Here is a 12510-nt window from a genome sequence, read left to right on the forward strand (position 1 = left end):
TCTCTCCCCCATCTCTTCCTTGCTTTGCTACTTATTACCACCTCTTCATTTCTAATCACATGAGGCATCTCTCCCTCCTTTCCCTTTCTTCTCCATTCCCTTGGCCTTCCCCTGGATTTTTCCACATCTCTTTAGATGCACGTTTTCTCAGTCTCTCCCCATTGTCCGCCCGTTTCCCACCCCTTCCTCAAGCTTTTCAAATCCTCCCCAATCCCTTCCTCAAAGGTATAAATGTGATGTTCTCATGCACTACAATGTCTTGTACTAGATGATCTTTGATCTGAAATGTGTTGTACGCATTAAAGTACATATAATGGAAAAGTGCATCTGGTGTAACTACCTTTCATTTCAATAAAATACATTACATACCTAGATAAAAGAATAATTAAAAGACACTGGTATCTAAGGAAAATAAGAATACTAAATGGAATTTTCAGGCCAAGTCCCATCTGGATATTTCCTCTTTATTTTTATAGCTCTCTTAACTATTTTATATTTAATACCACATTTCTTTATCATTTAATACGTCAAGAATAATTTAGAACCAAAGCCTTCACTAACAGAAATTTTCACTACATGTTGTCCACATAAATCAACAAGGGGAAAAGCAAAATTCTATCACACCATTGCGGGATAAAAATCATTTGAGCAATCCTCAATTAGCAACATGAAGGGAAGATTGATTATACATACCTCCAAGGTGACTACCCGCCCACCCAGAGCTTGCCTCAGCATAGCATGCATGAACAAAGAAGGGCCACCAGAGCATGTATGAACAACACCTTGGAAATTAGATTGACCATAGAGTAAGTATATACTCACTCTATGGATTGACCTAAAAAACTTCAGAGTGATCGCCAAGAAAAAAGTTACCTCCAAAGGTTGACCTGTGAGGCTATAGAACTAGCCAAAGAGGCAAGAATCTTTATTAGAGAGGACAGCTACCTACTCTATTATGCTTGGAAGAGAATTTTAATGGGACCACTCTCAAAACCCAAATATCAATTCAGCCGATCAGAGCAAATTAAAACCACCAGTCTGACTGAGAAAACGACTGAGTCTAACATGATTGCCATATATACATACAGGCCCATACATCATCAAACTCAATGTCTGACCTGAAGATGCTGGTGGGATTGCTGGCAAAACGGTCGTTATAAAAAATTAGGTGACAGCCTCGAAAACATGATTGCATAACCTATTCATTGAGGAAGCCTTTGCACAACCCAGGTTTTTTATTTATTTTGGCATTACTTGGTGGAATGAAGGCAGATCAAAAGCAAACATAAAATACTGTTCCACAAACTTTTCTAATGCTGTCAACTGATAGTTGGCCAATCAAATTTTTACATGGCTTTTATATAAAATTTTTACATTAACAGTTCAGGACCTCAAATCCGAAAGGCTTGGGACCAAAGGGTTTCTGGATTTCTGGTCTTCATGGTATATTTTGTTAATTAATTAATTTATAAATGCGTTCAGGCTCTTGTGCTTGATATTTGAGATCCCTACGTTTTCCTGCCAAGGTTGCTAGCGTATCTTGATAGCATGTGCTAACTTCCTCCTCATCCCAGAACAAGGCTCGGAGAGTTGTGCCACAAGATGGCACGTCGAAACGCTACGCAGAGGAATTTTAAACATTCCGTATTTCTGGTTTTCCAGGTTCCTAGATTCCGGATTTGAGGTCCTCAACTGTATTTGACAAAAATGTAAAACTGGAAGTTTAAGAAATTCTCAACATGACAAAATGCTTTTTTGCATCTCAAATGACATAATGTTCTCAATTATTGTCAACTGTTTTAAAACCTGACTTTTTTCTTGCTAACCCCCTCTCCCCCCTAAACCTCATCACCACCTCACCATCTCTAGGCTCCCCTCCTCATCCTTATACCTGTGTTAAGACCCACCCCCCTTACCCATCTCCCTCAATCTGTTTCCCCCTCCTCCCATTGTTGGATATATGAGGCTCGATTATACATCATCTTTTGGTTTACCTCAACAATGACTCAATAGCTTTTGAAACTAGTCGACAGCATTAAAAAGTGTGCAGATCAGTACTTCGTGTTTCCTTTTATTCTACCATGAATCAAAATGTATTTGTCTACTTGTCTTGAATAATCCAATAAGTATCTCGGTATCCAAACACCCAGACGAATTCCAAGGTACTCCGTCCCCAGTCTAAAAACTCAAGTTCCTGTCGGGGTTTTCCAATTCGCGAACTTGAATTTATTTATTTATAATTGACACCATGCACCTTTCTGTGGCCTTTGATATGAGGTTGCCCATCTAGAAGTTTGCAAGCGTAAATAAGAAGAATATATCAGTCTATGGAAATGGAGAAACCATCAAAATTCAATGGAAAAGATATTTAGCATATGAAACATAAACTGAAGGGCCGATACACCAAGGTACTACAGCAGTAAAATAATGTGTAGCATGGGTACATGTATGGTTGCACTGATAAAACAGGATGAACAAGCTAACTAATTCTAGGTGGTAACATAAATGACAGAAAATAGGCTGTACAAGTTCATGTTTATTTCATTTTCATTGATTTTGTTCGGAATTTAAACACATACAATCACTTTTTATTGAAACTTGCCACAAGGAAAAAAATAGCCAAGAGAGATATATTGAGAACATAAAATGTTACAACACCACACAGACACCATTAGAACAGTATCCATGATGGAATAATTTAAAACAAAAATTTACTACATTCCTTCAATTTAATCATGATCTAGCGGAAGTTTTTTCGACAGAGTCTTCCAAATGTAAGTGTTGTATTAAATATGTTAAATTGATGGTTTGTTGGATAGGCACACAAATTGAGTCTGTTAAGCAACTTCTTAGCAAACAGAATAGCACTTCTTCACTTACACTCGTCCACACACAATTTGTCCGTTCACACTAAACACGTGCAGTTGGGGGACGACGCTTCATAACAGATTGGATGAAAGGAGCAGATCTTGCAACACACCACACTCACAGGAATAGTTGGCAGCATGCACTAACGTGTGTGTGTTTTATGGTTGGTGTACATCATTGAAGCCATTCTTTCCATGGGAAAATAACAGCAGGCCTCTTGCTTGAGTATTTATATTTGCACTGAAAAATGAACAGATACACATATTAACCAATTCATCTCTTAATTTTCCGTGGAATTCCTGGACCTAAATTCATGCATAATTTCCATTTATACTATATAAGATTAATAATCTGGATACCTGAATAACAGAAGCATCTACACAATGGAAGGTTTGCTAGGGTTTTTCAAAAAATATATTTTTTAAAGTTGCATATCCAAAAATACTGCTATCTTAGGGAGCGCTTCACAGTCGGCACTTTAGGCTAAAGTCTGCTTTTTCCGTTTCATAAAAGCCACTTTAGAAGAAAAATGGCTGCACCGGCTGCTATTGAAGTTGAAATATGAAGGTATTTGGGTAACGGTAATGAATAGGAACTAATTTTTTGGTGAGAACACAGCAGCAGACTGGCGCGTTTCAAGAAATAACCAGACACGTTATAGATGTCTTTTCTCTGAAAATTTATCGATCAGTATTGATGGAGATGACCCATTATTTATATTTTGAAGTTGAACTCTATCGGTCATTACACTACCAAGGAAATTTTTATGATTATGTGATAATTACAACACAGTAAGTGGTTGAAAAGGTTGGCATAATTTATATTGATTTTGTATACAAGCTAATTGTTAAGTTCTTAGGTTATTTATGTGTTTATATTCTAGAATTTCCCAAAGATACTTGAATATCATAGCAAAATTCTGTTTACATTGGCATCAATGGTCTTTGTAAGCAAAGACTTGATTTTCATGTCGTCTGGCCAGCCAAATGCTAGTTTCTATACCTTGCATTGCATTTTAAGCGTTTTCATTCAATAATTGCTTAATGTACTCTTTCCGTATGCCTCCATATCACGTTTAACTTGTTTCTGTGATTTTGAACCTAGAGAGTTTCCGTTTCGTTTTTCGACTATGCATTTGAATGTTTACAATGATGATATAGGATCTCGTCATGAAAGGCAGCAATAAAAAGTAAAACATACTTTCCTTCATAGTCATATTATCTGCAGCAAAGCAATATTTTCTCGAGGATGTAGGATTGTTATGAAATTTTATTTACGCAGCATCACAGGCTTCATTGACATTTTTTACTACAAAATTCGTGAATGGATAATCGCGTTAGGTATTCACATATGTCGAGGCATTTTTTGAAGTAGACAAAGAGATATTTATTGATATAAATCTATTCTCACATTCAAAATGTTTCATTGCGTGGCCATTCATTCATTGGTTATGATGATATAAGTATTCTTGAGTGTCCATTTCTCTAGTTTATTTAACCCCTTAGGTCAACATTCCAAGAATTAAAATATTGGTAAGCATAAAAGAATTCAATACACACCCATATCTCCTTTAAAATATGCATCCACCAGAGACAACCACTGATTGGTAAATCTTCAAATTAATTGGTACGGTTTCAAGTAAGCGCGAGAGAATTTCACCCACCTTCAATGAACGCATACCATCAAACTTCGACTGACATGTAGTACAAACAACCGTACGCAGTTAATCATACAAGATGATCATAAAATGATGTGAAAATATCAGCATTTGAATATTCACTTCAATGGAAACATCGAAGAACATTACCAATGCACGAAGCTAATTAAAAGTGAGCTTTTATTCGGCCAACTAGGTCATTAAGGTACAAAAAAGTTACAAGTTAGTGGGGAAAAGCTTTCAATAACGCAGTATTCATTTACATTTGCACACAATACGAGAGAACGAGAAAACGCAGCTTGATAAAATCATAGCAAAATACAACACAGAAACCCAGTCGCCAGAAACATGTACACAAGTACGCAATTAATATCGTGTGTCAACTTTTTCTTCACTTTTTAGCAGCGTTCATTGCCTTATAAGATTAGCTGCAATTACTAATATTATATTTAGTTGCTGAAATTCACAATCCGTTGTTATTTACGGCAATGTATTCGAAGTGGGATTATATCCAATCGGTGGATTTGATAATTACAGATAAATTTATGGTATTAGTCATGAAAATTGCATGGAATTTGCAAAAGCTACTTGTTGAAAAATTTTGAAAGGCAAAATATTAATGTTCTAGTCAGATTGTAAAAATGTAGTATCATTTTCCTTATGTTTACATGTGGCCTCATTAAGATTTACATTCACCAGTTACCTACCTTTGTGATTTACAATGAGGAAATTTTATCTCAAAAGTTTTGAATCATCTTTCACCATAAGTTTTATAAATTTAATTTGGTTTTTCACTTGATCCCTTAATCAACAATACATCATTTCTTCTGACGACAACGCACATTAAAAAAAATACTTTGTCGCAGTGTTGCCTTTCTCCCAGTAACTGATATATTCAACTAAAATATATTTAATCTGGAATGTGTCTGGTCCTACACATTCCGGGCTGTTGATCTTCATCTGTATGTTATTTCATATCTCAAGATGGCACACACTGCTCAGAATGAAATTTAATCACACGATTCATGTATTTATTTGTGATGGAATAAATGTATTTTTTGTAAAGCATTAAATTTATGCATTAGTTATAAATAATATGAACAAGAATTATATGTATTTTACACAATCAGTGATTTTACCTCCAGGCATATCAAGACAGACCAGCAAACTGTTGAATCTTTACCCAAATGGAACATCACATCTAATCGCACAAACTTCATTAACCACACAATTATTCTCGCAATTAAATTCTTAAAATGATTTCTTAAGTGCCACAACAAAGAATAGTCATTTTGAACTACATTTTACCTTCATTCTGCATTTTTGTAACACAATTTTATGTTAGTCATATCAAATTCATTTGAAGAAGAATGTTGCAATCAAGAATTTTGAAATATTTAATTTATAATAAATATTATTAAGACTGCTTTTATTATTACCTGATCCACTTAAGTCTGTCATGCTGTTCAAGCGACATATGTATAAACTTTCCTGAAAAGTAGAAAAAAAGAGTAAATTGTACAAAACAGATCATTGACAAGAGAGTACAAGGCAAAGTATATGCATAAAATTTTTCCTGCATGTCTATACTCATCAACCTTGGAAACAAAATCGGTCAGCATACAAAATCACTTTTCAATACCTAATCATTCGTGGAATAAGAGCTCTCCACATTGACATATGTACGTACACATTCGTAAATTCTATGTTTTAATTAAGGTTAACCTACACATATTAAAGGTTAAATAGTGATATTCAAAATCACTTTACAAAGTCCTATTCAAATGTGCATGTCACTCTTCCTAAACAAAAATAGCTGAGGGCTCTAAAATGTTTAATTTACATCACTCATATTTAAGATGTGTAACTGCAACAAATAAGTTCACAGCTGAATTATACAACAAATCATCTTTTAGGTATATGCTTAGACAGCTTGCATGGGCTTAATGACAAAGTTCAATGGTTTCATTGTATCATTATTGTATTAACTCCATTGTACATCATCTTGCCATTAATTTTATATATGGTATTTCTTAATTCGTAATTATGGAAACATAATTCTTTGTCCATTTAACTTTTGGCATGTCTAATACCTATTCTAGTTTCCTATCCCAGTCAAGGAAAATTTTACCCCAGGATTTATCTATGAGGGCTACATTGTGGTGTTCAGGATTTTTAATGGCTTTAAACAGCATTGAGTCCACCTAGATTTATTTTCTCACACTCTATGTAATCTGGACCAGATCAAAATGTTACATTCAACTGCAAGCAGTCCACTAAATAAAGGGCTAAGTGCATCACGCTGCTGCAATGTTTCAAATGCTAGTTTCCATTGCCTGAGACTGCACTGAGGTAGTAAAAAGTAACTGAGGTTAAGGAGTGGTTGCACAATTTTTGGAAATATGTAGTGGAAAAAAATATTCATAGCATTTAAATTCATAATAAAGGATATTTAAATGTTTACCCCTATATGTTTGGCATCGTTGGTTCCTACACTACGAATTAGCAAAGGACGACTGATAATTAAAGTCTGAGAAATCAAAAGCACAAAAAAATAATTAAATATTCATTTTGTCATCTAGTACTGTGTCAATTTTGGGAATTTTGCATTCTTAAGTGCACTTTTCGAAAACTACGCATTAGTGGCAACGTGATTCATGGGGCATGATCACACCATTATCCGCACCATACTCGGATAGAGATGAGAATGGACTCTATTCTAAACTGGTTCGTAAATGTGAAATTTCTTAGTAACGAAGATTCCCTACGCTTTTATATGTCAATGTCACCACCAGAGAAAACTGTTCTTCATCGCAAAATTTTGTTGTATCCCTGTTTGCTTACCAAAGCTTTACAGTACTCGATTTTCAAGCTATTGAAAGAAGAATTTCAACTTAAAAGGCTTAATTCACCATATTTATAATATTCTTAGATGGTATTTAATATTAGTAAAAAGGACTCCAAAAATACATATTTTTAAACGAAAAGAAATCTGAAAAATACCATTTTTGCCTCCATTCGTGCTTCAAACTGCAGAAAAATACTAATTTAAATTCTGAGATGAAGTATCTATGACAATGAAATGACAACCATGGAAAAAAAAAGTCTATGAAAATTACTTGGACCTTTTTCCATAGAAAAATAAGTTCGGCATTTCTTTTAGGCAGTATACAACTGGGATGGTTCTTAGACTTTATAAAAATAAGGACTCTTAACGATAATTATTAAAAATTAAAAGTAAAAATATGCATAAGGAAAACAACAATAAACATACTAACTCAAATTTAAACGTTCCTCTTGCTGAACTACTGAGACACGGAAAAGGCAGACAATCTTCCATTGTCTCCGGTCCATTTCACTCCATTTCAGTTTTCTGGTTAGTTAAGCCTTCTTTGTATTCAACTTCCTTCTTATTTCTACCAAAAATATCTTTCGAGCAGACTTAAAATCTTTAAATTCATCATCTGGTTGTTTTCAACACATTTAAAAAAAAAATGCCATTTGCTTCTGATACTAAAAGTCTATGAACGAGAATTCATAAAACCTCTAAACTCTGAGGAAGAGGAAATGTTTGCTGACTAGGATCACCTGGACTAAGCAAATCACCACTTTTAACAAGAACACAAGCAGATTCAGAAAAGCACAAGTTACTTGATGTCAGAGGGTAGTTGCGTATATTTTTATCATTATCTAGATGGATAGACTATTACTCCAGGAATACGCATTTCATGCCATCAGATTTTCAAATGATGATGACCATTTTATGTAATCAACAAAAATGTCATAATTATTACATGAAGATGAGTGCAGTGATTCTAAAATGCTCCAATAAGTTCAGTTGACGAAATATTAGAATGTCTATTCCATACAATAACTCTCCTCCTGGTTAACACCATTTATGGCATAGAAAATTATGTATTATCTACATAAAATGTCATCAGTACAATAGCCATAATGGGTGCCATATTGAGCTTTTTCAAATGAGGTTAAATTCGACCTTTGATTTCCAAGTTAACCAAGATTCATTAATATAAGTCACTTGTGTATCATTGACTCATTAATGATTGTACATAAACTGCAATTAATAGATTTTGATTTTTTACATGAAGAAAACTACCCTCTTCAGCAACCATTTGATTTTATTCATCTCCCAGTCACAAGTCTGCATTGCTCTACTGTCCCTTCCCTGCCTATAGATAGATAGATCGGAACAATGACTAGATGCTTGCATGAGATAAAGTTGCAGTGCAAAACAGTAAATTGTGTAAACCTTTAAGTGATTTTACGAATGGTTGGATGAAAAACAGTAGGGCTGCTCGACCTCCACTTGATTTCTAGATTGATATGCTTGAGTCTCAAACTCGTTTAGTACAATTGAGAATTAGTGCACGTCAATGGCTAGGTCATTTTGTACCATTAACACATTCAATGCGGATGATATTTACGCCGAAACCTCCAGAGACGGATGGGTGATTTTCCTTCATAACGGTGGTCTTGGAAGTAATACAACAGAATTTGCAATTTTTTTTGTTTCTATTTCTCGCAATTTGTAAAAAACGTTAATGACATACATGTATGCCACCCGTCACCAGTAATTGATAATTCACGCAACCCGCATTACACACATGCAATTTTCCTTGTATGAAGCAGTGAACTTTTCATATTTCCGTTTATATTACTTCTTCTACCGTTGATTCCTTAGGATAATGACGAAAATATCTTGGAATTACTCTTTACGTGTATTTTTTTGTTTACACGGCCGTAGATTTAATTTTTACAAGTCACATAAGTAGAACACACAATGAACGGCAAGAAAAATATAAATTTATGGAATAAAACATTTTTTTTAATCAAAGCCAATCTATGTTACCTCAGAGTTATTGCAAAATTGAAACATTTCAATAAAAATTCTCACAAGTTTTTATGATATATTTGAAAGCAAGGCCTTAGACAGAGCCCTGGTTGACCTTCACATTCTGGGCAAATCGTAGTCACTGTCCTACGGATGCCTTCACGGTTAGTGAAGAAATGAAGAGCCTGCATCATTCCTAAAAACCTATCACGGCACATTTTCTCCCGAATATCGCTACTTGCGCTAATTCTGACCTCCAATCGTTAGAAATCGTGTTAACCCAAATTGCGCCCCTGTGGAGAAGAAGGCCCAGCCAAGTTTCTAGTTCTCCCTGCCCAACGGCTTCCAATCCATTATGCCCTTAGTGAAGGCCCTTGGTGAAGGATTTCGGAGGAAAATGCTTTCTGCATTTTTCTCCGTCTATGAGAGGATTATTCCAAAGAAAATATCATTTGCAAGTTGAAATAATCCCTGGGAGTGCCGCTGGTAGGGAGGGACTGCAACCTTGAGCCTTAAAAATTATCCAGCAAAATAGTACAATTTGTGTAATAGAGTGTTGCATATGTGATTAATATGTCAGTTTTTATGAAAATTAAGACTGTATCTGTACCTAACACTAGAATGTATTAATGACCTACAAAATGAAAACACCATAATGAACAGACGACAAGTAATTGATGTGGAGCAATGACTGAGAAAATATGCCGTAAAATTAGGAAAAAAACCCAAAATATGTAAAAAAAATGTAATTTGCAATAATGATTTTAAAAATTATTAATAAAGTATAAAATACGACCTTATGGACCGCATGGAAACATTTTGGAATAAAATACAGTAAACTCTTGATTTTACGAAGCAGGATTTTACGAAGTTTTCGATTATACGAAGTGATATTGCGGTCCCGGTGAAAAGCCTATGCTAAATACATGGCGCTATTCGATTATACGAAGTTTCGATTATACGAAATTTTTTGAATTTACGAACCTCGGCTCGGTCCCTAGGAGCAAATGGCATTCGTTTACACGAACTACGGCGAAATATTTGTCAACAAAACTAGTTACGCCGGCGTAAGTAGCTAAAAAATCAGCGCTTCCAACTGTGGTCCATCAAAAGTGCGAAATCGTAAATGATAATGCAACTTTGGAGAGAAATGGGTCGCCAAAAACCTCACTGTAGGAATTTAGGGGGAGTAGGAGTTCAGTTAAAATATCGCGGCTGACATTATGCCCCTATTTACGTGCCTGTTCGTAAACATAGCATCGACAATAATTCGTAGTTTAACATGTCAGGAAGGTCGCGCGGAGTATTTCGAACACCCCTAATTAACCCTTTGCACTGCTGTGAACGTACTTCGAAGACTACTTGACTACTTTTCGCCGAAGCACTTCGAAGGGTCCCTAATCCGGGACCCTTTCCTCGACCAGCTCACCCTCGCTGGCCCCTTAAACTGAGCTATTTTTAATGCATTACCTGACGCAACCCTGGGTTTCAAAGGGCAAAGGTGCCATGGGGGGAAAAAGAGTAAAGTACGTGTTACTGTGGGGCTGTGCGTCAACCAAACGGGCACGGACAAAATAAGCCCGTTGTCATTGGGAAATTTGAAAGGCCACGGTGCTTAAAACATGTAAAATTGGAAGCCCTCCCCGTTTTTTACCATGCAAATAAAAACAGCTGGATGACCCGAGAAATTTTCCAGCAAACGGTTATACGTCTACACAGAAAAATTGCTGGAGAGAACAGCAAAATTGTTTTAATAATGGATAATGCCACCGTTCATAAATACGTGGAAGATCTAAAATTGGCTAATGTTCGAGTCCTCTTTTTACCCCCGAACTCGACTAGCAAGTCCCAGCCCTTGGACCAAGGCATTATCCAGGATTTTAAAGTCCTATACCGGAAGAAGCTTGAGCGGTATTACTTGCGCTGGATCGGTATGTATACATTCATCTATTTTGCTCATGTGCGTTTGGATATCGATTTAGATATTTTTATTCATGATTATCATTCTTTCAAATCTATTTGCTACTTTTATGAATGGGAACAGAAATTAATAACATCCCGAAATGGACGTTGATACATGCAATCCGCGCCATAATATCTTTTCGTGTATATATTGGCCTTTACGAATGAACAACTTAAATATCTTAAGTACTGGGCTCTATTTACCGCCAATTTATATTTCAGGCTTCTCGTAATGAAGACGCACTTCCAAGTCTATATGAACCATGAACTTTCTTCTCACGCGCTTCCCTGTTCTCCCATGCTGGGGTTCTGTCTTTCCAAAGCCGTCCCTTCCCTCCTGCCGCCTTTGGCTGATCTTGCTGACACACACCTTACGCATCCCAAACCCATCCTTCCCCAGCATTTCCCATTCACTCCCTCCCTAAGGAGACTGAGCTTGTGTGCGTCGCAAAAAAATACGGCCCCCAAAAGTAGACTGAGGCAGAGCTGAAGGCCATTTCCCCACCCTTCTTTGTCCTGCCCCCTTCACCAGTCCTTGAGCTGACCACACTTCTTCCCTCAGGCAATCCCCATCCCACTCTTATTCACCCCACCCACTGGGAACGTTCCCCGATTGTGGAGAAGGGCATGGTTCATCTTTACCTGCAACGGGGGGAAGTTATTAACCGGAGAGAGGCGGAAGAAGTATCTTCCACTATCGGGAAAATGGTGCCGCGCTTATAATTGTCTCTCTTCTTCTCAGCTGACTTTTCAATTGAAATTAATTTCTTTGCTCTTTCCACACTATATTTATTTTCGATTATGGCGCGACTATTTTTTAGTGCTAAAACTAAGAAAATCTTTTCTCTATGTCAATGATCCTTTGCCTAACTTTCAATACGGCGGAGAAAGGAACACGAAAACTAAATGAGGTGACGGTACAGGTTTTTGCGTGTCATTTTTTGGGAATTCACGCTAGCGAACCAATACTTAACCACATTGAGAAATGATAAAACGTCTCTTGTAGGAAAACAATCAATGTGGATAATAACGTTTCTATCTATATTTCTCCGATACTGTAAGATGTTTCTCCTGTCGTTTTCCGGTTGGAACCTTGCTCCTGTCGGCATAAAAGGAGAGAAACATACTATATGAACAGGTCACCTCACACCCGGTATGAAGAATACAGTAC

The 12510-nt window shown here is 36.3% G+C and overlaps 1 protein-coding gene across 5 annotated transcripts in view; it reads right to left on the minus strand.

Annotated features, from left to right (window-relative positions):
* Positions 1-2518: 2518 nt before the first annotated feature.
* The window catches only part of LOC124168373 (cullin-3-A), a 47317-nt gene continuing 37325 nt past the window's right edge, over positions 2519-12510 (minus strand). For all 5 annotated transcript variants that reach the window (XM_046546584.1, XM_046546583.1, XM_046546585.1 and 2 more), the window contains 2 exons: positions 5965-6016; positions 2519-3108 (listed from right to left, as the gene is read on the minus strand). In XM_046546584.1, coding sequence (XP_046402540.1) covers positions 5992-6016 — 25 coding nt within the window. In that variant the 3' untranslated portion in view covers positions 2519-3108; positions 5965-5991. The remainder of the gene's footprint in view (positions 3109-5964; positions 6017-12510) is intronic.

Source organism: Ischnura elegans, chromosome 11 (assembly GCF_921293095.1).
Source record: "Ischnura elegans chromosome 11, ioIscEleg1.1, whole genome shotgun sequence".
In the NCBI taxonomy this organism is placed as follows: domain Eukaryota; kingdom Metazoa; phylum Arthropoda; class Insecta; order Odonata; family Coenagrionidae; genus Ischnura; species Ischnura elegans.